Source organism: Zootoca vivipara, chromosome Z, assembly GCF_963506605.1.
Source record: "Zootoca vivipara chromosome Z, rZooViv1.1, whole genome shotgun sequence".
Classification (NCBI taxonomy): domain Eukaryota; kingdom Metazoa; phylum Chordata; class Lepidosauria; order Squamata; family Lacertidae; genus Zootoca; species Zootoca vivipara.
The window spans coordinates 13,927,527-13,955,228 of record NC_083294.1 but is presented as its reverse complement, the minus strand read 5'-3'; the positions used below and the strand labels follow the sequence as shown (position 1 = coordinate 13,955,228).

The 27,702-nt window shown below is 44.3% G+C and overlaps 1 protein-coding gene across 1 annotated transcript in view; it reads left to right on the top strand.

The window, feature by feature from the left end:
- Positions 1–3,841: 3,841 nt before the first annotated feature.
- CFAP77 (cilia and flagella associated protein 77) overlaps positions 3,842–27,702 on the top strand; it is a 94,976-nt gene continuing 71,115 nt past the window's right edge. Inside the window, exon 1 of the mRNA XM_035102217.2 lies at positions 3,842–4,269. Coding sequence (XP_034958108.1) covers positions 4,084–4,269 — 186 coding nt within the window. The 5' untranslated portion in view covers positions 3,842–4,083. The remainder of the gene's footprint in view (positions 4,270–27,702) is intronic.

Genomic DNA, 27,702 nt, shown 5'->3' with positions numbered 1-27,702 from the left:
TTCTGTGATGTATGTATGATGTTTCCGGGGGTGGTCTTGAGCTGCAAGGTGGGCAATTTCAAAGCCTATATAAGGGCTTGCACACCTTTGTCCGGGGTCCTCCTCCTCTCTCCTGCGTGTGGGGGGGAGCACCCTGTTGCAACAGCTTTAATAAAGATCAGGCTTATAGCCGCTTTGCTTTCGTATATCCTGGTCTGGTCTCTGTTCATTTCCCGACTGGTTTGAGCCTTAAAAGGTACGCTCTCTCCGAAGGTCCAGTTGAAGGACCCCTCAATATTATTGTTTCGGTTGTATATTTAAAGCACTATGCTATCACTTTAAACAGTCACAGCTTTCCCCAAAAGATTTCTGGGAGCTATAGTTTGTTAGGGATGCTGAGAGTTGTTAGGAGGTTCCTGTTCCACTAACAGAGCTGCAACTTACAGAGGTTTAACAATCCCACTTAATAAGGAACTGTGGTAACAGTTGTGAGTGAAATACTTCCTTGCCCTTTTAAATCTTTGCATTTTCAAATATTGCTGAGCTGGCTTTGAAAATAAGACTAGCACCCTTACTGAAAGGAAATTGAACTGATAATAAAAGGTAAAGTAAAGGGACCCCTGACCATTAGGCCCAGTCGTGACCGACTCTGGGGTTGCGCGCTCATCTCGCATTATTGGCCGAGGGAGCCAGCGTATAGCTTCCAGGTTATGTGGCCAGCATGACAAAGCCACTTCTGGCAAACCAGAGCAGCACATGGAAACGCCGTTTACCTTCCCGCTGTAGCGGTTCCTATTTATCTACTTGCATTTTTACGTGCTTTCAAACTGCTAGGTTGGCAGGAGCTGGGACCAAGCAACGGGAGCTCCCCCGTCACAGGGATTCGAACCGCCGACCTTCTGATCAGCAAGCCCTAGGCTCAGTGGTTTAACCACAGCGCCACCTGGGTCCCTTGAACTGATAATACTTCTTAGTAAATGTTTATGATGCTGCAGTAATTGAGGTACACTTCACACATGCAGGATGTTTTAATGGAGACTTGTTTTGGCTTGTATAAGAGTTGTAGGGTGATGACATGTACCTCGGGTTAAGTACGCTTCAGCTTGAGTACTTTCAGTTTAAGTACTCTGCGGACCCGTCTGGAACGGATTAATCCACTTTCCATTACTTTCAATGGGAAAGTTCGCTTCAGGTTAAGTTCGCTTCAGGTTAAGTACAGACTTCCGGAACCAATTGTGTACTTAAACCGAGGTACCACTGTATGGGAAAGGTTTAATCAGCAGGGAAACTGTTCTCACAGGAAATAGCCATTGTTGTCACTTGTGCTGGTATTCTGATGTTGGAAATTAATCCAAGATGTCAAAATGACACAACAAGGTGGGCCAGTGCTATGTACCAGCAGTGTGAGAAAGCAATGGTAATTAATCAGGTGGTGATTTATCTTCATCAAATAATGGGTTTTTGTGGTGCAAAGTGTTTGTAATGGGGGCAGTCCTGAGTGCTGCCTGCCTATGTATTATCCTAATGCAACCTTAATCGCTAAACAGAATCAATGCCTCTTCCACGCACATCAAGTTAAAGGAGACTTTTCTATGTAAATGATCTGCTCATTTCCCGGATATGAATATTTACGCTTTGTCTACCAAACATAGGCATTTCATTTTCACCTCATGAAAATAAACAGCTCTGGTATGCTCAGCAGCTACTGGACCTTGCAATTTTTGCTTGTTGCTTCATTTTTGTGAGAGCATAGGGAAGTAGAAAAGAGCATCATGGGAGAGAAAAAGATGACAAATTTGTCTACTGCATTCGTACCTTAATTCTTCACACACACACACACACACACGGCACACACATCCAGTTTATTCTAAGATGAAAAAGGGAGTATCTCCTTTATTCAAAATAAGAGTTGATTGCCCAGACGGCTGCCAAGTAATTCTTCAGCCTAACTAGCTACTCCTTCCCTTCCCCACTTCCATTCTGTGACTTCAAGAGGCAATTTTGCTGAGAGATTAAAGTTTTCTCACAGGCCACACTAAGTTCAGTTTGGGAGGAGCAGAGAACTCTAGTATTTCGTTTGGGAGGATGTGTGGAGGGGTGGGGTCTTTTGTATATTTTATGTTTGAATTTCTTCACTAATGTTTTATTCCGGATTGTTTTACTTAATATTTTAATGTGTGGTAAACCGCTTTGAGATTTCTTCTTAAAAATATAAAGCGGTGTAGAAATGAAATGAATAATAATTGTAGTTCTGTAAGGGGAACAGGGGCCTCTTAACAACTCTCAGCACCTTTAACAAACTACATCTCCCATAATTCTTTGTTGGAAGCCATGTTTGTTTAAAGTGGTAGCATAAGGCCTTTAATATATGGGGTGAATGTGGCCTTCCTCTCCCTTCTGGCTGTGATGTTGTGTGGGTTTGGGTGTGTATTTAGAGCATTCTAGATTTTTAGCTTAAAAAACTTGGGCTATTCTTGATCGTCATAGCTCCCCCTTAATGGGTTTAAGTAAAATCTATGACTGCTTGTTCTCACAAATGGTAGAATGAAGTGACCTATAACTGTTGAGACCTACAATTAGTTCACCTGGTGATTGGTCAGTTTCTCCTCTAACTGTTCCAGGTTCCCGTAGTTGCAAAGCAACTCCCCATAGTGACACTTTTGCCAAATAAATACATAACTACATACCCTGTTTCTCATATTTTAAGACATACCCATAAAATAAGCCATAGCAGGATTTTTAAGCATTCAAGGAATATAAGCCATACCCCGAAAATAAGACATAGTGATAGGCGCAGCAGCAATGCCGGCCGCGGCAGGAGGAGGAGGAAAAAAATAAGACATCCCTTGAAAATAAGCCATACTGTGTTTTTTTGAGGAAAAAATAAATATAAGACGTGTCTTATAATATGAGAAACACGGTACATACATACACAACACATCTCGGCAAGCTTTTGTCCAGGTCTCCCCACCCCCACTTTATAAAAGAACAACCTTTAATCTCCAAAGAACCTTGTTGTTGTTGTTTTTAATGTAACTAATCTAATTTAAAAGCTGTGTCAAGATATTTCTAATAATGAATGCAAAGTTGCATTTGTATACTATTTTTGATTTAAATGTTCTACTTTTCATTTTAAAATTATTTTTACTCCATTTATTTATTGCACACATTTTTCTCCAAGGAGCTCAAGGTGGCGTACGTGGTTCACACCTCATTTAATCCCCATAACAGCCCTGTGAGGTAGGCCAGGCTGAGAGGGAGTGGCTGGCCCAAGGTCAACAGGAGAGCTTCATGGCCGAGTGAGGATTCAAATCCTGGTCACTCCCAGGCCCAGCACTCCAGCCACTTACAGTAGTTGAGATTTTCCTAAACAACTGTGCATGTTTCCTTTCTTGAGCACTAGAGCTTGAATAGCTGTTTATATTTTGATTATGATTTGCCCAGAGCAGAGGTGTTAATTCTCCAGATTATTGAGGGGCCCCAACCTGACCTCGCATGTATGACATCGCAAGGAACCAGGGGGTGGAGCCGAACACCCTCTGAAAATTGAAGTGGTTTGGCTCCCTCAAAAAAATACATTGCCGGTGGGGGGGGGGACTGCCCTGGCCTCTAGGCCCTGAAAGTTCATGGCAGACTTGACAATGCATAAACTGGCACATGCTCCTAAGTGCAAAGTTGCCCTGGGACTCCATCTCATCTCAGCCAGAGGATTTTACAGTTTGATATGCGTGTGTGTGCTTCCTTGCACTCGGTTGTTTAGCAACCCCTTGCGCTAGTGTGGTGTTGCTGCGCCCTACCCTGCTGTTGGCTATTGTTTTATAAACACGGTTAGCGTCCCCTGTTGCCACGGCAACCAGCCTCACCATTCCCCAGAGAGGAGAAGGAGAAGGTATGTGTACCTTTGGTTCTTCAGGATTTCTTTTCCTTCTTTTCAAGGCCTTGAGGTAACCCAGAGGGGCTGTCTCTCTACTCAGCTTGCCTCTGCATCCATTCTCTCCCCTCCAACGTGGTGCAGCCCAAAAGGAGCCAGCCGGGAGCCACTGCAAGATCCCTCTTGTTCCAGAGCAGTGGTGAGCATCTTAAGGGTGGCACCGGTGGGAAGCCATGGCAGCAGCCACCCCTGCGCAGAAGACCGCCCAGAAGGTGCGCCTGCCCCGGCGCCGCAGCGTCAGCCAGATCTGTCCCCCGCCACGGAGGCCAATGACTTTGGCAGAGTTGTACCCAGGCTGTGAGAACGAGCGGCTAGGAGTGGCCCGCGAGAGCATGCTCCAGAACCATCTCATCGCTAAGGTGAGGAGGCTATGCCGCGGGACTGGAGGGAGGGGGGGTCCCCAGGCCGCTTTGGGGGACCTCTTGGGATTTGTGTATGCATGTGGTATTTTCACAAGTTGGTGGGACTGTCAGCAAAGTGACCTCTGACAGCCTTCACAACCCCACCCCAGCTGCTTTGGGACATAGAGAGTCAGAACATTGGTCCATCAGGCTGAGTGCTGTCTACTTTGACTGGCAGAAGCTCTCAAGGGTTTTATGGAGTAACTTTCCCCAGCTCTACCTGGAGGCACCAGGGACTGCCCCTGACCTGTAGCACTAAAAACAAGGCAAGTTTCCAGTCCTCGTTGTGTTTTAAAGGCTACTTAAAATAGGAACACAGGGAGATGCCATAAAACTAAGTCAGACCCACTGGCTCATCTGGTTCAGTATTGTCCACACTGACTGGCAGCAGCTCTTCAGGGTTTCGGACAGGGGCCTTACCAAACCCTAGCAGGTTGAACTTGGGACTTCCTGACTGCAAAGCAGATGTTGTACCACTGAGCTACAGCTCTTTCCCCTCCATTGGGCCTGGCTGTAGCAGTAGCCATTTTCTATTTTGCTCTCTGGCAACCATGGCAACCTGTTTTCATATTAAGTTATGCCAATCTTTAACGTACAGTAATAAACCATAGGAAAAGTTAAGATCGACACACACCTATTCACAGCTTCTCACTGAGGGAATTTTACTTAGTGATACAGAGTGGCGGAAGTTCAAAATGGCAGCTTTCACACCCAGCTTCATGGTGCAGGGGCTCACATGGAAGCCACGTGGTGGTGGTCTTGGGAGGGTGCGAGGTCCCCAGCAGCTGCCTGGGGCGGGCAGATAGATTGATAAGGACTGCCCCTTAAATTGTGGATGCCAAGCACATTTACATACATGATGTCCTGCATCATTTGTTTAGATGTGACCTTTTCATTAGATGTATATATGCATGTATGTATTTTCCTGTCTTCTCACTGCACTGGATTGGAATAATAATTTTAAGGTGCTTCAAGGCTGCCTTACAGGGAACATACATTTTGCCACCAATTTTCTTTTATATGTTACAAAAGGGACACCAATAAATGCTTTTAATTGTTTGTTTGTTTGTTTATATTAAATAAATGTCTATACTGCCCACCATCCAAGGATCACAGGCAATTTACAACACAGAAACACAAAAATACATAACATAGTAACAAACAAAAACAATACCCTGACCATTATACAGTTTCATTAGCCAAAGACCTGGACAAAGATGAATGTTTTTGCCTGGTGCCCAGAGATACGTAATGAAGGCGCTGGGCAAGCCTCCCTGGGGAGAGCATCCCACAAACAGGAAGCCACCTCAGAAAAGTCTCCCTCTCCTGTTGCCACCCTTCAGAGATGAGAGCAGGGTCTGGGATGGTTGTTAGCAAATGGCAGACATCAGGATTTGCTCGCTAATAAGATAAACTGGTCAGTATGGAAGGGAATGCAGGTCAGTATGAAGGGGAATTGACTACTTTTAGTAAACAGCAAAGTTCCAGTGGCCTTGAATATTGATGATAACACAGAATTAGAACTGCAACTGTCTGCAGGTGCCAGATTAAACACTAGAGGGAAGCACGTGATCCTCTAATAGTTTAAGGATGAGCTGAGATTCTGTTTCCTTTGCACAGTTGTTTATTGTATTCATATCCCATTTTTTTGCTCCTGGTTCTTCTCCCCATCCTCATTTAACCCTCACAAAAACCCTGTGTAGTTGGCTAGGCTGAGAGGCAGTGCCTGGCCCAAAGTCACCCAGTGAGCTGTCATGGCCAACTGGGGATTTGAACTCTGGTCTCCCAGGTATGGAGTACGGCACTGTAACTGCCAGTTTGCATTTCTTAGTGCAGAAAGTATTTATCTAATGTGTTGAGATCTTTCCTATTATAATTAATTCAAGAGGGTTATGGAAGCTTCTCTGTGTGAAAGAAGAAACAAGGAGAATGATGTTTGGGTTATTCCTTCAGAGAAGCTGAGTACAGCTGGCTTAAACTGGTTCTGCTATCTCTCAGTCAAGGCCTTGCTGACTATAAAAATAAGGCCAGAAGGAGCTTGGGTTTCACTTTATCTTTCTATCTCTTTTCCTTTGGTGTTCTGTATATAGTGTTAAGGTTTAGTCTTATTGTAAGTTATTGTAAGTTTAAATTAAGTCTGCTGCAACTGGATTTCTTATGGACAGTGCCAATCTTGAATGTATTGGATTTGTGACCATTATCAGTAGCAGTAAAGCTCTGCTGGATGAAATACAATTGCCTCTGGTCTATTTTTTTGGGAATCCTACAACATGTTTAAGTTTTTACTTTGCTAACTATACGTTGGAATTTGCTCTGGATCAATATTGAGTAGAATTTCATGACAGTAACCACTACACCAGGCATCCCCAAACTTCGGCCCTCCAGATGTTTTGGACTACAATTCCCATCTTCCCTGACCACTAGTCCTGTTAGCTAGAGGGATCATGGGAGTTGTAGGCCAAAACATCTGGAGGGCCGCAGTTTGGGGATGCCTGCACTACACTGTGCTGGTTCCAACAGAGTATGGAGCAGAAATCTCTAGGCCTAGTGATAGCAATATATACTATTATATCACCTCTACGAAGAGATCTGGTTGCCTTTTTGTTAGTGGGCCAAGTTTAAGGCGTTGCCCTTAACAACTTGGGACCAGTTTACTTTTGGGATTGCTTTAACCCATACATGCCCACTCAACTGCACTGATCTGCAGAACTGGCATAAGAACGTAAGGTGATCCTGCTGGCCCAACTTGCTCAGCATCTTGTTCTTACAGTGGCCAACAAGATGGCCCTATGGGAAGCCCACAAGCAAGACCTGAGTGCAACAGCACCTTCCCTTCCCGTGGTTCCCAACAACTGGTATTTGGAATCATTGCTGCCTCCAACTTTGGAGACAGAGCATACCCATTGTGGCTAGTAGCCACTGATAGCCTTCTTCTGCTCCATGAATTTGTCTAATATTTTGAAGTTATCTATGTTGGTGGTTATCACTGTCATCACTGTTTGACTATGCACTGTTTGAAGAAGTACCGGTACTTTTGGTCCTAATGTTCAGGAGTTCTAGTGTTTGGTGAGAGGGAGAAAGGCTTTTCTTTTTCCTAATCCACTTTCTCTGTGCCAGGCATAATTTTTATAAACATCCATCATCTTGCCTCTTACCTTTTCTCTAAACCAGGCATCCCCAAACTGCGGCCCTCCAGATGTTTTGGCCTACAACTCCCATGATCCCTAGCTAACAGGGCCAGTGGTCAGGGATGATGGGGATTGTAGTCCAAAACATCTGGAGGGCCAAAGTTTGGGGGTGCCTGCTCTAAACTAAAAAGTCCCAAATGCTGAAACCTTTCTTTATAGGGGAGCTGATCATTTCAGCACTGTTTCAGGTGTCACACAATACTTGTTCCACACTTTTAATAAATCAGTCTCTTAATGCAGTAGTACCTGTACTTTGGAACTCCCTGCCTAGCCAATAGGCAAGCGCCTTCATTGTGCTCTCCTATTTGGTTAGGCAGACCTCTCCAGACCTGTAGAATGTTGACAGGTGTTTTATTTCTTTTTAGCTACTGTTGGTTTTAATCATCTTTAAAAACATTGAAAGTACCTGTTTAACTGTTTTTTATTTATAATTTTAATTTTTTTATTTTTTTATTTTTGTAAACCTGCTTAAAGGTTTTCTGTATACATTTTGTTAAAAAAACATCTGAAAGATTAATGACCAGGAGTGTTATTAGATAACATGACTGTTCTATTCTATTCTATTCTTTTTATTGTGTTCATATCCCACCTTTTCTCCCAAGGAGATCAAGATGGCATGTATGGTTCTGCCTCTTCTCATTTAATCCCCACAACCCTGTGAAGTAGATTAGGCTCAGAGTCGGTGATTGGCCTAAGTGATACCCAGCAAGCTTCATGGCTTATTGAAAGACTTGAACCCTGGCCTCCCAAGCACCGTTGTCTGACACTCTAACCCAGGTACCCCCAAACTTTGGCCCTCCAGATGTTTTGGACTACAATTCCCATCTTCCCCAACCACTAGTCCTGTTAGCTAGGGATCATGGAAGTTGTAGGCCAAAACACCTGGAGGGCCGCAGTTTGGGGATGCCTGCTCTAACCACTACACCGTACAATATGCGCAAGCCTGCAGCTTCCATTCATAGCCCGTACTGAGGATGTGTCCTGTTAGCTGCCCAAGGGTACCAACTGCTGAAGCCAAGCCTCTTAGTCATCATCACCATCAGATTGCATTTTCCACATACAAATTGTGTAACAAGATTACAATCTGGAAGTTAAGACAAGGAGGAAAAAACCCCAAACACTGCTCTGTTTAAACTTAACCCCATCAAAATTTAGCAGGGCTCACTGCAGGAAATGTGTTTTGACATCAAAGCATATCCATTTACTTCCTTTTTAGAAATCTAGTCTGTGGGATGAAGCACCACTGTCCTCCTCGCTTTGCCCCTTCTGTGCATCCCTCCAAAATAAATATATTTATAGCAACGCTGTCACCCTCTGTTTTAGCAACACCAAGAGTGCCTTTTCTGCAGCACCTACTTTCTTCCTCCTCCTCTAGGCGGCAACCTCACATAAGTTTCCTTAGTTCACTGCCTTTATCAATAGCATAAGATGCAGTTTTTTAAAAAAGAGAAAAGTTTGCTTATAACAGGACTGGAGGAAACTGTGTCCCTCCAGATTTTTTGTTTGTTTGTTTTACTACAACACCTATCAGTCCCAGGCCACATAGCCAATGGTCTGGGATTATGGGAGTTGTAGTCCAGCCACACCTGAAGAGGCATAGGTTCCCCTATCCTTGTCTTTACATATACAGTATTTACATCCTGGAGGCATTGCTTAAGTGGATGGGATGTTTTAAAAGGGGGAGGGGCAGAGAAGAGCCATTGAAATAATGAAGCCATTGAAATTAATGCACACGACAAATTTACACCCATTAGTTCCAGTAGGTCTACTCTGAGAAGGACTTAAGTTGGCAGCAACCCTTTATATTTAAATTTGCACAGCATGCTAACGATCATATTGCATTATTTTCTAGCTTTGTCTATTATTTGTTTTATTTTCCAATCCTCTCAGATGCAGTGAAAATTGGGATATAAACTTTTTAAAAACAAATTAATTGCCATTAAAAAAATTCGCAGAACCTAGTGGGGATCCAACTGAGTCAGGATCCTGGCAGCTGCTGGACTCTGGGGTCATGGCCGAACCCTAGACAAGAACTTCTATTTCCCTCTCTCCAATAAGACTGGACAGGAAATACCCAGTGTTCTGCCCAGGGTACAGATGGACAGCAACCAAAGCAGTTTTATCTAGAGACTAGCTGGCCCTGTGACTGCCCCCACCCTATGCCAATCCATGACGTATACCGCCCCCTTCCCCCCCCTATCCTCCAACTCCCGGTAAGAAAAATCCAGGATCAACTGCGGCACGGCACTGGAAGTCGCTTCTACGCATGTCTGGACATGCGTAGAAGCAACTTCTGGTGCTGCCGCTGCCCGGTTTCCGGTGCCCAGACGTGGGCAGAGCGGCACCGGAAGTCGCTTCTACGCATGTCTGTGTAGAAGCGACTTCCGGTGCCACTCTGCCTGATTTCTGGTGCCCAGACATGGGCAGAGCGGCACCCGAAATCGGTTCTGCGCATGTCCAGACATGCGCAGAAGGAGCCTCCCTGGCAGGTAGGAAATCTGGGGGATTTACGGGATTTTTCTCTATTTGGGATAACAGCGGGAAACAGGTTTAAATACAGGGGTTTCCCATGAAAAACGGGAGAGTTGGCAGCTATGCCCCCACCTCCGGGTCATCTCTGTGACTGGCCCCACCGTGTCCTGACCTATCCCGTCCCCTCCTCCCCCCAACTGCCATCCAGGTCAGTACCTCCATTCGGCCTAATCTGTAAAGGCTTCGGCCTAGTATGTAAACTGGAGCCGAGATGCTGTTGAGAGGGAAGTTTTTATAGGTGCAGTACGAGTATAGCCGCCTCTAGAGGGTGCTGGTTTGCAACCTGGTTCTTTTCCCAGCATGCATTTTTGTCTGAGTGGTATGTTTTGAAACACAGTGTTTGGGGTTTTACGTGGCACAGGTGTGACATCTGTCTTAGCAAACTTTATAAGAGCCTTCGGACATTCACATGTGATGTTGTGTTCAAATTTGAACGTAATCGGTGACGCGGTTTCGGAGAAGAGCGGATAATAACCCACATGCCCAGTTTACATTTGTATATATATAGACGTAACATTTCTGGAAATGCTGATATTTCAAAGAGTGAAAACCCTCCACAATATTTCTATATATAAAAAAGCAAAAGCCCATTCTCAAAATGCCCTGAAATATTAAAGGAAACCACTGAAATATTCACAGTGTTTTCTTGGATGCCTTGCACAAAGTTAAGATTCTGTCCTTGGTTCAGAATCAAAAGGTAAGGCAGATTTCACCAATCTGGTGCCTCCACTTCATTGGGACTATAGCTGACGTCCGCCTTAGCCAATACTGAAAATGGTTCCTTGCCCCTGTCTTAATGGGAGGAGCTATTCAATAGTGGAACAACATGGAAGTAGTTTAGCAGAGGTTGAATATTCACCTGGTGGGGTTGTGGCAGTTGCACTGAGCATAGGATTAGACTGGTTGACCACCAGGGTGCCTTCTTCAGTGATACAGAAGCAGTGAGCAAACTGGAGCTGCCTGTGCTATTGTTGTTTACCGTAGCTGGCATCGCCCCTTGAAACTTGTCCCTTCCATAAGGCCCTGCCTCATGTGGCAGCTGCTTAATGGTGCTGAATGGACAGAGCTCTGTGTCTGTGTTCATGTGCCCTGCATCCGGTTGCGCAGCCTGTAATCCAGTTTGTGGCTTGTGGCCATTGGGACTGATGGGGCAGAAGGCAGGGAGCCTACCAGTAGATGGTGCCAGAGAGCCAATGACAGGCAGAACCAATTAATTCAATTTTGTCTCCATCTTCCTTCCTGATGAGTTGCGGTATATAAAGGACAAAAAGAAGACCATCATATGTATAAAGCTCCATGATACCATGGTGAACAGACATGGCTTTCCCTGGAGAATTCTGGGAGGTGTAGTTTGGGAAGAGTGCTGAGAGCTGCTAGGAGGCCCCTATTCCCCTCACAGAGTTACAATTCCCAGAGTGGTTTAGCAATCAGTCACTCTTCCCTGAGAACTCTGAGAAATATAGCTCTGGGAAGGGGGGGGGGAGGTAAAGAACCCTGACAGTTAAGTCCAGTCGTGGACGACTCTGGGGTTGCGACGCTCATCTCACTTTACTGGCCGAGGGAGCCATCGTTTGTCCGCAGACAGTTTTTCTGGGTCACGTGGCCAGCGAAACCAGAGCAGCGCATGGAAACGCCATTTACCTTCCCGCCGGAGTGGTACCTATTTATCTACTTGCACTTTGATGTGCTTTCGAACTTCTAGGTTGGCAGGAGCTGGAACTGAGCAACAGGCGCTCACCCCATCGTGGGGATTCGAACCGCCGACCTTCCGATCGGCAAGCCCTTGGCTCAGTGGTTTAGACCACAGCCTCCTAACAACTCTCAGCACCCTTCACAAACTACAGCTCCCAGAATTCTCTGGGGGAAATCATGATCATTTAAAGTGGTGTCATAGTGCTTTAAATGTTTAGTGTGAGTGTGGCCTGAAACTAAGGATGAAGCTGTGAGCCAGTGCTGCCCCTGGACTGTTTTTAAGTAAGGTAGGCAAGTGAGGGCAGACTGAGTTTGGTGGAGCTTCCACTGTCCTAAGCTAGCCTGAATCCTTCAGGTGCAATGGGGGATGCTGAAGGAAGATTCAACAGCTAGTGTGTGTGGTCAGCTTTTGCACATAGAAATGGAGAGAGCGGAGGGATATGTCCTCTTGTCCTTTGTCTCAAACTGCAAAACGTTTTGGACTATTCTTGCAGTGTTGTCTTTGTTATACAATGAATTTATGTGCTCTGCTTTGACGAGTGTAATGTAATTTTAATCTGTGAGTCCCTTCTATGTTGTTTCAAGACTGGCTGAAATGACAGGATAATGACCACACATTATGGAGCCTTAAAGCACTGATATGCACTGAAATACAATTCTCTACCGTGTTTCTCATATTATAAGACACGTCTTATATTTATTTTTTCCTCAAAAAAACACAGTATGGCTTATTTTCAAGGGATGTCTTATTTTTTTCCTCCTCCTCCTGCCGCGGCTGGCATTGCTGCTGCGCCTATCACTATGTCTTATTTTCGGGGTATGGCTTATATTCCTTGAATGCTTAAAAATCCTGCTATGGCTTATTTTATGGGTATGTCTTAAAATATGAGAAACAGGGTACCTCTTGTGTCCGAGGGCCTTCAAAGAGTTCTCACTGCATGCATACCTACATTTAATGCATATGACTACTCCAATGAATCCTAGGAACTATGGGTTGCTGCACATAGAGCTACAATTTCCAGCACCCTTTATCTTTCCAGCACCTGTGTTCTTTGAGGGAAGCCACATGCTTTGAATGTTTAGGGTAGCATTTGGCTACATATTACTCAGAGCAGGCCCACTGAAATTAACAAATTTGAAGATGACACCAAACTGGGAGGGGTGGCTAATGCCACAAAAGACAGAATCAGGATTCAATATTACCTTAACAGAACTGGGCCAAAACTAACACAATAAATTTCAACAGGGAAAAATGTAAGATTGTGTGCACTTAGTAGTACAAGTGAAAAGGATTTAGGGGTCTTAGTAGACCACTAACTTAACATGAGTCAACAGTGTGATGCAGCAGCAAAAAAAGCAAATGCTATCCTAGGCTGCATCAACAGACGTCTAGTGTCCAGATCAAGGGAAGTAATAGTACTGCTCTGTTCACCTTTGTCAGGCCCCACCTGGAGTCCTGTGTCCAGTTCTGGGCACCACAATTTAAAAAGGATATTGACAAGCTGGAACGTGTGCAAAGGAGGGCAACCAAGATGATCAAGAGTCTGGAAAACAAGACTTATGAGGAATGGTTGAGGGAGTAGGGTATGTTTAGCCCGGGAAAGGGGGGAGAGAGGAGATATGAGAACCATCTTCAAATATCTAAAGGGCTGTCCCATGGAAAATGGAGCAAGTTTGTTTTCTCCTGCTCCGGAGGACCAAAACAAGGAGATTCTGACTAAACACCAGGAAAAACTTTCTGACAGTAAGAGCTGTTCAACAGTGGAACAGACTCGCTCTGGAGGTGGTGGACTCTACTTTCATGGAAGTTTTAAAGCCGAGGTTGGATGACAAACTATCATGAATGCTTTAGTTGAGATTCCTCATCGCAGGGGACTGAACTAGATGACCCTCAGGGTCCTTTCCAACTCTACAAGTTTATGATTCTATAAGTTATCCATGCCCATTAACTTCAATGGGTCTACTCTGATTAGGACTAGTGTTGAATACATAAGAGTCAAATTTCCATAATATAATGAATACTTATATGTCATTTTCACTAATATATGAATTTTTATGCACACTTTACTCTAGGATTTGCATTTTTGTGAGCATTACTTGGCTGAGTAGCTGCATTGCAAAATTTGGAGAAGTGTGAACTTTGAAAGATGGCTGCATTTTGGGTTGCATATAGTTTTGAAAAGGGCAAAGTTGGTAGGTTGGCCTTTAAATGTGAACTGAAACACATTCTCCCCCATCTCTAGAGAGCTGGGAAGTACCGTAGTGGCATCATAAGGGTGGTAGCTTGGGGCAGAAGCCTAGAGCCCCACTTGGGTCTCCAAACACAACAGGGCTGGCTTATTACCTTTGAAAATTTAGCATCTAAAGAGGGAACCATTAAGTCAAGAGTCTTCACCACATGACTCTTAACACAAAGATCCTGTACTCTGCTATTTTAGTGAATAGGGCAGACCTGAGTTTAGACACAGATGCCTGCCCCCCACACCACCATCAAGTGGAGTTTGCCCTTGAATTATGGCTTAAAAGAGGAAGCATCCCCACTCCAAGAACTGGGTGTTGTCAACTTTTTGCACTTGGGTTACCCGAAGGGAATCCTTGTGTGCCCCAGGCAACCATACAAAGTGAGTGGCTCTTTCCAAGCCAGAATTAAAACTCTCCTTTTTTGGCCCCCCAAATTGAGGACAGTATTTTATCAGGATCAGGTACAAGGAGGGGACGACGACGACGAAACAAACAGGACCTTCCCTGGGAAATGGGGACAGTTGGAGCGTATGAATTGAGAGGATAAAATAGTTATTATCAGATTAGCCTCCGCCATGAAAAGCACAGTCCCACATCCCTCTCCTAGTTAGTTAGCATTTAGATAGGATGGCACCAGGGCTACACAATAGACATCAAAGCCTGAACTCTTGGGCTCAGCAAGAGGGATTAATTTCTTTAACCAACACGCCTGCTTTGGCCTCTTCTCATTACCCCTGCCTTGTCATCCTCAATGTTAGATTTGATTGAAGATTATACCATTTAGGCCTTTCCCCCTCTTTGCCACTGAAAAGGGGAGAGAGGGAGGGAAAAAACACACCCTCCCAGCCCTATTGAATTGTACATTCTTCAGCTGGGCCGACGTCAATACTCGTCCACCCCCGCTTCCTAATTCTGCTTCATTTAAACTTCATCAACTTTTTCAATCAAGTGGAAAGATCTTGAAATGGGGTCCATAAGCAGAAAGCCAAAAGCCTTCTCTTTTTGTCAGATAATTTATGCGGTTTTCTTCCCCCCCAAAGACACCACCCGCCCTGCACACTCTTTTCTCTGGTCTCCCCCCCCCTCCTTTTCCCTTTCTAATTCCTTCTCCTTTTCGCTCCCTTTCCTTGATGCTGCAAATGAGATTACAGTATTTAAATGACTATGATAATCAATCCGGGGACCTTGAGCCAAGATTGAGGTTAATTTTTCTTAGCAGAACAAAGAAAGCATGATGTCTCAAGGGAGATCTGGAGGTGCAATCTGTGTTTGTCGATCTCCCCCACCCCACTCCCCACTCCCTGAAAATCCAGCTTTTGGAAGCTTTCCTTGTGACTAACTAGGAGGGCTGTTGATGATTCCCCCCACCCCCCGGTTTTCCAACCAACGGGGCCCTAAGAGAGAAGAAATGTAATTTAGAGCTGATAAACAGCTAACCACCTTCAATCAACAATTTTAATAGGGAAAGAAGTCGCTTAGATGGTGTGATGGGCGATATAATGAAACAGCTATCATTTACCGTGGTTATATTTAAGCACACCTTTGAATAGATTCTCTGCCCCCCCCCATAAGAGCGGGAGGGGGGGAGTGAGTATTCTGCTGCTGAAAACTTTTGGAAAGAGCAAAACTAGAACAATCTGTACAGATCTTAGGCATCTGAAGCTTTTTCTTATGGTCACACAAACTCCAATTTCTGAGTGGTAAGCAACTCCAGGGGTTCCAATGCTTACCCAGAGTTCAGTTCAAGGTGGCTTACATAGTTGTCTCCCCACCCCCACCCCCAATTTAATCTCCACAACAAATCTGTAAAGTAGGTTAGGCTGAGAGGCAGTAACTAGTCCAAGGTCACCCAGAGAAGTTCCATGGCTGAGTGGGGATTTGAACCCTGGTCTCCCAGGTCCTAGTCTGGCATTCTAACTGCTGCACCACACTGGCTCTGATTTCCTTGGAGAGAAGGTCAGTGGAGCCTGTGGTGTCTTTGGGGTGTGTTGTTTTATTTACGTATGTATACAACCTGAGCTTAGGTTCTTAGACCTTCTCTCCCCGTTAGGTTTTGAGGAAGATCACCCATAGCTTTGGGGTCCACCACAGAGCAATACAAGCCTCTGTTTCTTCAGCTACCAGCATCAGCCAAAACTCACATAGCCCCCCTTCACATGTAGGTCTTTATGCTTGGATGGCATGGCATCGAGCCAGGTGAGGTAGGATGAGGCCCACCTATTTATCTTGATGGCAACAGGCAAGTACATGGCTTTTTAGACAAGTACATGGCAGCACTGGCAAATAGAAGGGGAAGAAATGGAGGCAGTGAGAGATTTTACTTTCTTGGGTTCCATGATCACTGCAGATGGTGACAGCAGTCACAAAATTAAAAGATGCCTGCTTCTTGGGAGAAAAGCAATGACAAACCTAGACAGCATCTTAAAAAGCAGAGACATCACCTTGCCAACAAAGGTGCGTATAATTAAAGCTATGGTTTTCCCAGTAGTGATGTATGGAAGTGAGAGCTGGACCATCAAGAAGGCTGATCGCCAAAGAATTGATGCTTTTGAATTATGGTGCTGGAAGAGACTCTTGAGAGTCCCATGGACAGCAAGAAGATCAAACCTATCCATTCTTAAGGAAATCAGCCCTGAGTGCTCACTGGAAGGACAGACCCTGAAGCTGAGGCTCCAAAACTCATGAGAAGAGAAGACTCCCTGGAAAAGACCCTGATGTTGGGAAAGATGGAGGGCACGAGGAGAAGGGGACGACAGAGGACGAGATGGTTGGACAGTGTTCTTGAAGCTACGAACATGAGTTTGACCAAGCTGCGGGAGGCAGTGGAAGACAGGAGTGCCTGGCGTGCTCTGGTCCATGGGGTCACGAAGAGTTGGACACGACTAAACAACAACAACAACAACACGGCAGCACTGAACTTCCATGGAAACTGGTCTGACTGGTTCAGCATGTTTCCTCTTATAGATACTGACCTGTGATCACATGTGCATTATGTGGACTGACCTCCACAAACCTATAACACTATGTAAAGTGAGAAAATGCACCATTGAGGAGAGGAGAGCAGAGTCATATCTGGAGCCCACAACCCAACACCCATGCATTCAGAAGGCTGCGTGAACAGACTCCCATGCAGATATAAACTCTGCTTGTGCAGGTTTTCAGGGGCAGCCAGGGTAAGCAAAGATACTGTCCTTTGATGGGTCATAAAATCATAGAATTGTAGAGTTGTAAGGGGTTATGAGGGCCATCTAATCCAACCCCCTGCAATGCAGGAATCTTTTCGCCTGATGTGGGGCTTGAACCCATGACCCTGAGATTAAGAGTCTTATGGTCTACCAACTGAGCTATGCCAGTAGGGTCCTAATGGGTGGACAATGGTCCAAGAAGCACCAGGTGCCTTATTCTAGCTTCCATTTACATTCCTTATAAGCAGGCCTGGCTCCAGCAGTTAGCCAAACTGGGCACTAGTTGAGGGTCCCAAGGGTTTGGAAGGCCCAACCCCGCCACACCACCATTCACATCCTCCAGGCCGCCATCAATTATGAGGCCCTGGACTGCAGTCTGCTCAGCACATATGTAAATCTGGTACTGCCCACACCACACATCAAATTAATCTGCACTCAATCCAAGCCTCCCAAAACTAGGCACATTCAGTGGGCTTGGGGATGTACAAAGTGATAGAGCACCTGCTTTGTGTGCAGAAGACCCCAAGTTCAATCTCTGGCATCCCCAGCTATGGCTTGGAGAGACTCCTTATCTTAAAGTCCGGAGAGCTGCTTCCCCCCCAAAAAATTATGGGAGTTCTAGTATGCTGAGAGTGCTGAGAAGTACTGTAGTTCAAGCGCATTACCATTTTACATTATTTGGAAACAAATCAAATCATCTCAGTGGAAACCCTAACACTGCAGACACAAAAATACCAACTGTTCATGCTACTAGTGATTTCAGAGACAATAAAGACATAGGTTTATGGACCACATTGAATAACGAAAAATATCATACTCGACTGAGAAAGGTCCATCAAAATGTCAGCACTGGGATAGACCATTTACTACTCTGAAGCAAGCCATGCCCTCTTCTGGTCAAATAATTTATTATATTCCACCAAAGTAAACGGAGAAACCTACCCTCAAGAATGGCTAGTGTATTCTCCCACAAAAGGAAAAGTCTACTTTTTTTGCAAACTTTTTTGTAACCACACTACCTCAACTATAGCTTTAGCTTCTACTGGATTCATCAAACCCAGAAAATATGAACTTTACACTAACATACTTAACAAAGAGCAATTTCTCTTTTGGCAGAACCTAGCCACTTCAGGGGAAATGATTATTTGGGTTCTCCAAATAATGGTAACTTTCTGGAACTGCTTGAATTAGTTGCCATATTTGATCCCTTCCTGTGTGCTCTCATAAATCAGTATGGAGGTAAAGGCTTTGGTCACCCATCATACTTATCCAAAGCCATATGCGACGAGGTTATCTAGGTGATGGTTATTACAGTTCAAGAAGCAATACCGAGCGACTTCAAACAGACAGGTTATTTTTGTTTATTAGTCAATTCAACACCTGATGTTTCCCATGTTTTTCAGTTTACTGTTATTGTTAAATATGTTTCTCTTCATGATGGATTATGAGCTCAACACTTTCTGAGTCTTTTTGAGCTGAGAGATCACACCAGTGAAAGTATGGCTGAGCTGATACTGAACTTGAAATAGATTCCAGCAAATGTAGAGGGACAGTCATATGACAATGCAGCCAATATGGCTGGCAAGGATAACAGAGTTCAACAAAAAGTTCTGGAGAGGAACAAGTTTGCAAGGTTTATTTTACTTCTCAGCTTCTACAAAAAGATGGGCAATGATAAAAAAAATGCCTCTTGAGTCAAAAGTTCCTAAACATTTATCAGACACAAGATGAGAGGCTCAAGCCAAAGCTACTGCAGCTATTAGTGAAAGTTATGCTAACATTGTTGAATTGCTCAATCATATTTATGGAAAAATCCAGACGTATGACAGGAGATACAGTGGTACCTCTGGTTACGAGCTTAATTCGTTCCGGAGGTCCGTTCTTAACCTGAAACCGTTCTTAACCTGAGACACCACTTTAGCTAATGGGGCCTCCCACTGCCACCACACAATTTCTGTTCTCATCCTGAGGTAAAGTTCTCAACCCGAGGTACTTCTTCCGGGTTAGCAGAGTTTGTAACCCGAGGTGTTTGTAACCCGAGGTACCACTGTACTAGATGACAGGCTGAAACTCTTCTGCAGAAAATTGAATAGGTAATTTGACTTCATGCTTCACCTTTAGACCAATTTCATAAAGTTAACAAAGCACTCAGAAATTTCACAAGTTTTGTTGAGCAAATATTTACAGCTCACTATTGCAGCTCGTATCTCTAACACTCAAGCTAATTTTGATGAAATTGAACAGCAAACAAAATTTACTCTACCAGATGTAGAGTACAAAACTGTCAAAGAAAGCAGAGATTCTAGGGGTGTGGGAAAATTGTGAGAGAGCATCCGAAAACTTAGATGAACTTTCTCCAAAAGACAAGTTTAGGGAAAATTAATTATCCCTGTCATGGATCCTCTTGAAGCCAACCTAAACAGAAGGGCAACAGTATATACAACTGTAGCTGACAATTCTTCATTTGTGGTAAACCTGCAGACAACCAAGGAACATATTCACAATGGCATTGAGATGTTGATGCAAGAGTATCCAAAGGATGTTGACCTTAGTTTAGTCAACGAACTCTTACACTTGTACCTGTACATCAATCAAGCTCACCCTGAAAAAGAAAATTTCACCCACCAAGATGTGTATCAAGTAATATTCCCGTAGAAAATTCGGACAGCTTTCCCAACTGTTTAATTGGTTACAAAATGTACCTGCAAAATATCATTTTTTAGTCTAAAAGGGATAAATAATGATCTACAGTCAACAATGTTCCAAGATGGATTGTGTGATCTAAGCATTTTCTGCATAGAAAATGATAGATTGTGACGTACATATTTTAATGAAATAATTGATAAGTCTGCATCCAAAAGATCTCAAAAGAAGCTCAGAAGAAGCTGCTCTGACTCTGTATGTAGCGTAATGTTATAACATAGCTCTGATTCCCCTATGAAGGTTCTGTGTGAATGTCTTCATTAATTCCATACTTTTGTAAAATTATTAAAGGTTATACATTTATAAACATTTTATCAATGCTAAAATTTCAGCAATGTTCTATTTTCATTGGGCCTGTGGTGGGGGCAGTGGTCCTGTGGTGGGGGCAGTCTAGAGGCACCTCTAGACATCCTTTTAAAAGTGCATTAATTAGTGTTCATGATGATATGGGGGCAGTTATCTGCATTCCCACTTTTACTATTGCTTCTACCTGCAAAGGTTTCAGGGTGGACTTCCTGCTTCATTTGCAATCAGTATATATCCTGTAACTTCCCGCTGAAAATCTGTAACTTTTCATACTGCAAATGCTCAAGTTTATTTTATTTTATTTTTGTCTCACTTTTATTGTATTGTAGCAGAAGAGTTACCACTCCAGACAATAATGTAGTAACACTGGGGAAATATCCACAGGGCAAACTCATAATACCATCAACTAACGTGCTATTACTACACGAATGACACATTTCAGAATACACCTGCCAAAAAAACCCAGTTTGGAGGGGCTTTATGTGTTGTGTTTACAAGGGAACAACCACTGTCCTATAAGAATTATTTATCATTTATTTATTGCATTTGTATCCCACCTTCTCCATGGAGCTCAAAGTGGCGTACATGGTTCTTCCACTTATCATCTGAGCCCCAGAGCAATCCTGTGAGGTAAATTTGGGGTGAGAAGCAATGACTGGCCAAAAGTCACTAAGCTTCAAGGCCATGTGGGGATTTGCACACTGGTCTCTCAGCTCCTGGTCTGACACTCTCATCATTACACCACACTGCCCCCCTTAATTAAATTAAATAGTAAAAGGCACACACATATGCACCAGGTGCCTAAAGTACCCCACCCACAGGGAAGGCTGCCCACTGCCACTCTGAGTGATTCACTGCTCTGGCCTGTGCACTCTTCAGCATACACAACACCCTGGTTAATCCTGCCTCTCCTGCCTCCTCAAAGGAAACATGTTCTGTTTCCGTCTCAGTTGCCTTGTTAAATCTGTTTTAAGCTCTGCTACCCAGAGTTATATTTTATTTCTGTCAGGAGAGAGAATCTGTCAGGTTTTGTACGCAACATTCATTCACCAAAGTTAGGGTTGCTGTTTCTCCTCCCCCCCCCCCCCCGCTTCCTTCTCCATAGCAATTTTGAGTAGAAAATGAAACCATCTTTCAACGGAATGAGCAACATCACTTTTGGACAGACTTATTATGATCGGGGAGATTGTGAAAGAGGAAGGCTGGGAGAACGATGGCATCCATCAGTCTCAGAAACAGTGTGCTTACAAAACATGTGTATTCCTGCTTGCGGCCATCATTTCGTTGTACTGTTACAAAATTATAATCAGCCTAAAATGTGATTGTGTCATTAACAAATGGCTCCTTCTGTGTCCGTTGACACAGAATTTGAAAAGATAAATTAGGTGTATTTCTACCACAAATCTCTCTGGTGCACTCCAGCCCCTAAGCACATTTGTAGGAAAACAATGGGTGAATACACTTATTTATCAGTTGGTAACTGGCCATCGTCAGTACATGTATGAGGTAAAGTGGTTGTCTGTAGCTCTTCTACCATTCTCTCTCCACAAGTTCTCAGAACAGAGAGAAAATAAAGCGTACAAGGGAGACATTCACACCACACATTTAAAGTATTGTGATACTACTTTAAATAGTCTTGTCTTCCCCCAAAAAATTCTGGGAGCTCTAGTATGCTAAGAGAGCTGAGAGTTGTTAGGAGGCCCCTATTCTCCTCATGGGACGTGAGTGGTGCTGTGGGTTAAACCACGGAGCCTAGGTCTTGCCAATCAAAAAGTCGGCAGTTCGGATCCCCGCGACGGGGTGAGCTCCCATTGCTCGGTCCCTACTCCTGCCAACCTAGCAGTTCGAAAGCACGAAATGCAAGTAGATAAATAGGTACCACTCCGGCGGGACGGTAAACAGCATTTCCGTGCGCTACTCTGGTTTGCCAGAAGCAGCTTTGTCATGCTGGCCACATGACCCGGAAGCTGTACGCCGGCTCCCTCGGCCAGTAAAGCGAGATGAGCACCACAACCCCAGAGTCGTCTGCGACTGGACCTAATGATCAGGGGTCCCTTTACCCTACAATTCCCAGAGTGGTTTAACAATCAGTCAGTCATCACAGGCAACTCTGTAAACTGTAGCTATGTAAGGGACCGGGGGGGGGTCTCCTAACAACTCTCAGCACCCTTAACAAACTACTGAACGCAGGATTCTTTGAAGGAAGCCATGACTGTTTAAAGCTGAATAATAGTGTTTTAAATGTATGGTGTGGGTATGGTGTGTGGGTGTGTCCTGAGACCAAGGAGGAGGACAAAGCTGACAGCCCTTGTAATGGTTTTAAGAAAGGCAGGCAACTGTGGGCAGACTGAGCTTCATAGGGAAGTGCCCCATTTGCCCAAATGGACCAACCTCCATTGCCCTAAGCTAGCTTGATCTCCTTGGGTTCAATAGAGGACACTCACAACGAGTCGTTCAGCTTTTGGAAATGGGGAGGGGAGAGGGAGGCACCATCTTGCCTTGCCTCAGGCAGCGGAACATCTTGGGCTGGCCTTTCAAAGTTGTCTTTGCTACACAATGAATTGATGTGCTCCACATCATGACAAGTTTATGTTCTTTTTTAGCTGTGTGAGGGGAATAGGGGGGGGGGTCTCCTAATGACTTTAAGCACCTTAATGATACCACAACTCCCAGGATTCTTTGGGTGAAGCCATGGCTGTTTAAAGTGACTATTGCAGTTTAATGTGGCTGTATCACAGTGCTTTAAATATATGGTATCAATGTCACCCTTACAAATTATCCTGGGAAATGTAGTTTGCTAATATAACTTTAAATCTGTGGTGCATATGCAGCACTTTCGCATGCTACCAGAAATCAAGGTTTTGTTAGCGTGGCGGGGGGGACTCCCACAGTGGCGTCGAATCCCATGAAGACAGCCACCACAGGGAGTTGCATAAAACGGCCTTCATCTCCAGAGTCATTTGTATGTATTGTTCCTTCAGCCGTTCGATTATTGTGTTTGTTGCAGGGGGGGGGGATAGAGTGTCTCTTTTGCTGACATTACCCCACTTTAAGTCAATATTGACTCGCCACAGGGAAATTAAAACTCCACTAAGAGCATGAGCAGCCATCCCCATTACCGATGCCAAGTCTGCAATTAATAAGGTTTGTCAGATGAGGAAGGCATGTGGAAAGAGGAGGAACAAGGCCACCCCCCTCAACAATCATTCCTGAAAATTATACCATCCAAATAAACTAATGAGGTGATAACAGTGATTACGAGCAGAGTGAGAAAATATGGTTTGCCTTGCCTGAAAAAAAGGAAAGAAAGTTAACCCATCAAGATGGCTGGGAATCGTCGTTAAACAAATCAGCATATGGCTACATTAAAAAGGGGATGGGGATAGTATTGTAATGGATTAATTATATTTTATGTAAACAGCTGCTCCTCCTAATGGCGACTCCTTTTTTTATAGGGCATGGTTGTTTATGGTGCTGTGCTACAATTTTCTTCATCTGGATTTAAAGGGGCCATTTTGAAAGTATTGGAGGGTTTTTAAATAAATAAGGAGTTATTTGTTTAAACCTCTTAAGTTCAGCTGTCAACCAATCAAAAGTTTGCAATAATTGATTTGCTTAAATAGTTGTGGAAGGGTGCTTTGGAAAGTTAGTTTATCTGTTTCATCTGCCTCTTTGACTTCAGTGTTATACACAGAAAAATATGGTAGGTTAGCCTCTCATACATCTCACCTCCCTCCAAGGTACGCATATTTGCATAAAATCTGTGTAGGCTAATTTGGATGTACAGGAGCGAATTTAGAAATAATGACTATAATGTAAGTAAAAAATACAATAGATATCACCACGTTGGGGAGAGACAATGACTAGGCCACGTTGGTATGTGCTCAGATTGCTGTCCAAGGTGCCCATGTTGATGGTCTGATCTACTTAACTTGGAGAACATTAACAAAGCATTAATTCATGGATGATAAGGCTATCAATGACTACCAGCCACAATGGCTGTGCTCTCCCTCCCCCTTTTTAGTCAGCATAACTATGAATACCAGTTGCTGGGAATTGCAGGTGAGGAGAGTGTTGCTCCTACATTCAGGTCCTTCTTGTGGGCTTCCCTTTGGGGGACATCTGGGGTGCCATGTGAGAAGAGGATGCTAGACTAGATGTGCCTCCTTTGGCCTCATCCTGCAGGGTTCTTCCTATGTACTTATGAAGGGCTGCCCAGTTTAGGTTTAAACCAAAGAGCAATAAAAAGCACAGCCCCACAAATTCCTTGGAGGATAAGGCTATTGCCCACTATTAGCATGTAGCCCTCAAAAGACTGCCCAGAAGGGAATGCGGCCCTTAGTCTGGAAAAAGATCACACATCCTTTAGTTTAGCCTGATGTTTTGTCTTCCAGAGCACGTTTGTGAGCGTGTTTGTGTTGCTTTACAAAATTCATCTCACACTTTCCCCAAAGTAGACAAGGAGGATTGGGGGGGGGGGGGCTTTGGTAGCATTTCTGTTTCTTTCCACTTTTCTTTTTATGAATGTTGGATATTTTCAACACAGGGTTCATGAGATAGAAAAATCCAGCTAAGCCAAGGTGGTCCCAGACCGTAAACAAACTTAATGAGAAGGAAAAGATTTGGCAAGCATTTAATCTCTCCTACAATGTATCTCCACTCTGATCATTGAAAAACAACATCCCTTAGCCACCCCTGAAGTCCTACAATGGGGGAAGATTCTGCCACCTGTGAGGAGAAAGGCAGAGAAAAAGATGGACGGCTTAATTCATAAACAGGTTCCCCTGGCTAGAAGGAGGCCTGGCAGGCACAGTTACTTACTAAACTTCATTGGTGGTATTTCTCCCTTAGGGACTATTTTTGAATTGTTTGGCTTGGTTTCTTAAAAGCAATAACTACAACTAAGAACAAAAGACGAGCATGGCTGCTTGATCAGGCAAAAGGTTCCAGCATTGTCCAGCATCCTGTTCTCACAGCTCCCAAACAGATACTGTATATATGGGAAACCCACCAGCAGGATCTGAGTGCAACAGTGAGCTCTCCCCACTTGTGATCACAAGCCCATGGTATTCAGACATGTATGGCCTCTGACAGTGGAGATGGAATATAAGAAGAGTCTGACTGGTGGATCAGGTCTAAAGGTCCATCCTGTTGTCAGCCAGATGCCTGTGGGAAGCCCCAAAATAGGACCTGAACACAACAGCACTATGCCTATCTGCATTTCCTAGAAGCTGGTAATCAGAGTGGAGAGAGAGCACAATCTCCTCCTCCTCCATGAATTTGTCTTATCCTCTTTTAAAGCCATTCAAGCTGGTGGCTATCACTGCCTCCTGGGGGAGAAAGTTCCATAGTTTACGTAAGTAACTCTGTGCTGCATGAAGAAGTGTTGCCTTTTATTTGTCCTCAGTCTTCCAACATTCAGTTTCATAGGTGCCAACTCTCTGGGGCCCTGGGCACCCGAGCACCCACAAAATTCCCCATGAAGGGTCCGGGCACCAACAAATTTTGGTGCCAGGGCCATGCACAGTGCGTGGCACCCATGGCCCTGGGCACCCACAGTTGTGGGCCCAAGTTGGCACTCCTGTTCAGCTTCATTGGATAGCCACAAGTTCTAGAGTTATGTTGGGGAGGGGACTTTTCTGTGTCCACTTTCTGCGTTCCATGCATAATTTTATAAACTTCTGTACTCTTACTTCCCATTTTTCTAAAGTAAAATCCATCTTTTCCCGTAGAGGAGTCATTCCACCCCTTTGATCATTTTCCTCTAAATTGGTGGCCACCTACTATTTAAACACGCCTGTTTGTAATGCATGAAGGTACCTTAATGGAAGATTCATGGTCGCTTTTATTTTTAAAAGAACTTTATTTATTTATTACCTTTATTTCCTTCCTAGCTTTCTTCCGTCATGGAACATGGGGGTGGTGTTCATGAGGTTCCAAAGTGGTCTCTCATCCAGGCACCAATTCAGAACTAGGACCAAATTGGCATCATGTGCCATCAGACAGCCTTCCTGCAACAGCCCTCGCTTCCTCCCTGCACTCGTGTCAACTTGAGAGGAAGGAATTCCTCAGTGTGGGGGCTGCCACAGAGAATGCCTTCTCCTGGCACACCTCTACTGCTCCAAGCTTCTGAGGCTGGTGGAACAACCAAGAAGGTCTTCTCTGCCAATCTTAGCACCCAAGAAGCTCTGTAGGGGAGGGTGTGCTCTTTCAGGTATTGGGGGCCTGAGTCATTAAGGGCTTTCAACACAAATGTGCGCACCTTAAATTGGACTCAGAAACAAACTGGCAACCAGCCCAGCTGTTTTAAAACAGGAGTTATATGAAATCTAAACGGAACCCTAGCCATTGTACAAGTACACCACTTCCCGTTTGTCATAAGCCCAGGCGATTATGAATACTAATGAGGCTTCCAACCCTTTTTGTTTTGGGGGAGTAGCTCTGTCAGCTGGGAGAAACATGCAAACCTCTCCTCTTGCATCTGTGCTGTCTCATGTGTGATTTCTGTTTGATTCACAGCTAATAAAGGGGCCGTCTTGTACTTTTCAGACAAAATAAACAAACGAACTACCAGATTGCAGTATTTCAGCAGAATAGCAACTCTACAGTAACAAGCTGTCAAGTGCCCCACAATTTTCCTGCACCTTGCATGGCCCATAGATACCTTGTCATGCATGGATCAGCCCCATTTTCCTTGAAATATCCTCACTTTTTCATAAATGATGAATGCTTGTGCATAGAAATGCATTTCTCCCTTCCTCTCTTCCCTGTTCTAAGGGGGTTGCCTTGGAGATTCTATTTTCTAGATGCTTTTTGCTACAAATCTTCCTCTTTCTTTCCTCTTTTGAAAGAACAGCTTTCGTAAGAACTTTCTCCCCGGCTTGTACCTGTGCACAGATGCCTTTAACTTCTGACCTCCCCCCATCCCTGGTTCAGTCCATCTGTTCCAAACTGCTCTGAGTACCACCTGCCTTTAAAAAGGACCAGGGAAACTTGACCATAAACCTTCCATCTGTTCCTAGTAGAGACTGTTCAAAGACAGGGGAGATCATGACCAAGTGAGCCTCAATCAGCTATTCCCCATTTGCCTTACCTCCAAAAGGGTACTGTAGAAAGGTACAGCCAAAATTATCAGAGGACTGGGTGCCTTTAAAAGAGGATTTGGACAAATTCATGGAGGAGAAAGCGATCAATGACTACTGCCCATGATGACTATGCTCTGCCTCCACAGTAGGAGCTAGTAGTTTCAGAATTCCAGCTGCTCTTGTTCTCGAGTCCTGCTTGACTGTTTTTCCACAGGCATCTGGTTGGCTACGGTGAGGGCAGGATGCTGGACCAGATGTGCTCTTATGTTCTTATGGAGTAGCTGCCCTATGAGGAAAGCTTATAACATTTGGGACTTCACAAGTTTAAAGGAGACAATGAGGAGGAGGAAACACAAAAGAGGTGTATAAAAAAATATGCATTGTTTGGAGAAAGTGGCTAGAGAAACATCTTCCTCCCTCTCTCCTGGAACTCAGGGATGTCCAACGCAACTCAGGACA